Here is a 1,610-nt window from a genome sequence, read left to right on the forward strand (position 1 = left end):
TATACGCCCTCAATACACGCCACTGTCCTATGTTGGTATAATGTTCCACACACTTCAGTATAAGCCATCAATACACGCCACTGTCCTATGTTGGTATAATGTACCACACACATCGGTATACGCCCTCAATACATTTCTGTCTTGTGCCAGAATAATGTCCGTAAGTGAACCACATACATCTGCACACATCACAATATAAGCCAAACTTTCTTGTCAATGTTCAGAGAAAATGGACAGCACAGCAGAATGTCAAATACTGTTGTGATGGTGGAAGTCGATTGAGGGTCAACACTTAACATCTCTAGTTGTGTAAATGTCATCTGAAACAGATTTTCTCGCTCCTCTGTTCACGAGTAAGTGGTACACGTCTTCATGATCGAAACACGTAGCTAACATGGCTGGGGTCATCCCGTTCTGTCCCATACTTTTGATGTCCGCAATGTAATGTGAAAGGACATGCTTGACCATCTCTAACAGTCCCCCGATACAGGCCAAATGGAGGATGTTGTTACCATGGTGATCCAATAGCCCCACAGTGCCACCTACACTCACAAGAAGGTCAAGGACATCTCTGTGTCCCCTCATTGCCGCCAACATCAGGGGCGTCCTCCCGTGCTCTCCCCTGCTGTTCACGTCCACTATGTTCTTAGAGACAACGAAGTTCACAATCTTCACGTTTCTTCCAAAACAGGCAAGGTGAAGTATGTTGTTACCGTCGTCATCCACTAGTGCCATAACGGCTCCTTTGTTGACAAGCAAATCAAACACCTCGTGATGTCCCTTCGTTGCCGCCAACATCAGCGGCGTCCGTCCACTCTGTTCTCTATTATTGACGTCGATGATGTCGTGTGAGAGGATATCCTTCACTATCGTCATATGCTGCCTAATACAAGCCAGATGAAGGATGTTGTTGCCGTCACCATCCACTAGTGACACATCGCATCCTTTACTCAGAAGGAGATCAAAGACCTCTTTATGCCCATTCTTTGCTGCAACCATCAATGGTGCTCTCCCGCAATGTCCTCTACTGTTGATGCTCACGAAGTCCTTCTTAATGACATGCTTCACTATCTACACATGCCCACCCATACAGGCCACGTGAAGGATGTTGTTACCGTCGTCATCTGGCAGTGACACGTCACATCCTTTACTGACCAGGAGGTCCAGCACGTCTCTGTGGCCCTTGTAGGCTGCCTTCAGTACAGGTGTCCTCCCGCGGTTCCTGCTGTTGATGTCAACTCGACCCTCAAACAGGAGTTGTCTCACCTTGTCGAATTTTCCCAGCCTGCAGGCATCATGGAGGGCAGTATCATCACGTGATGAATCTCGAGGAGAAGCCATTTTTGCTGTAATAGAATATGTTATTTTATTAACCGAAACTGAAGTATGAGCAAGATCAAGTGATGTCTCTTTCAAGAAATCGCTATAACAAAACGCATCACAATGCCTTGCAGATCATTATGACGTCATCAAATAGCATTCCGTCACTATCAAGTAAGTGAGTGAGTGACGCTGTATACGGCATCTAGTGTTATCAGACTAATATCACGACTGGTGACCACGTAATGGGTGTGATCACGGAAATCTAATACAAGATTTTCATAATTCTT

General features: G+C 45.8%; 1 protein-coding gene across 1 annotated transcript; it reads right to left on the reverse strand.

The window, feature by feature from the left end:
• Window positions 1–285: 285 nt before the first annotated feature.
• Window positions 286–1,341, reverse strand: LOC124290905 (ankyrin repeat domain-containing protein 50-like). Its single transcript, XM_046727745.1, has 2 exons — window positions 1,086–1,341; window positions 286–926 (listed from the first exon to the last, which is right to left on the reverse strand). Exons 1-2 carry the CDS (start codon window positions 1,339–1,341, stop codon window positions 286–288), a joined length of 897 nt encoding a protein of 298 aa, XP_046583701.1.
• Window positions 1,342–1,610: the final 269 nt, after the last annotated feature.

This window comes from Haliotis rubra, unplaced genomic scaffold (genome assembly GCF_003918875.1).
Source record: "Haliotis rubra isolate DU_JTF1 unplaced genomic scaffold, ASM391887v1 Scf478, whole genome shotgun sequence".
In the NCBI taxonomy this organism is placed as follows: domain Eukaryota; kingdom Metazoa; phylum Mollusca; class Gastropoda; order Lepetellida; family Haliotidae; genus Haliotis; species Haliotis rubra.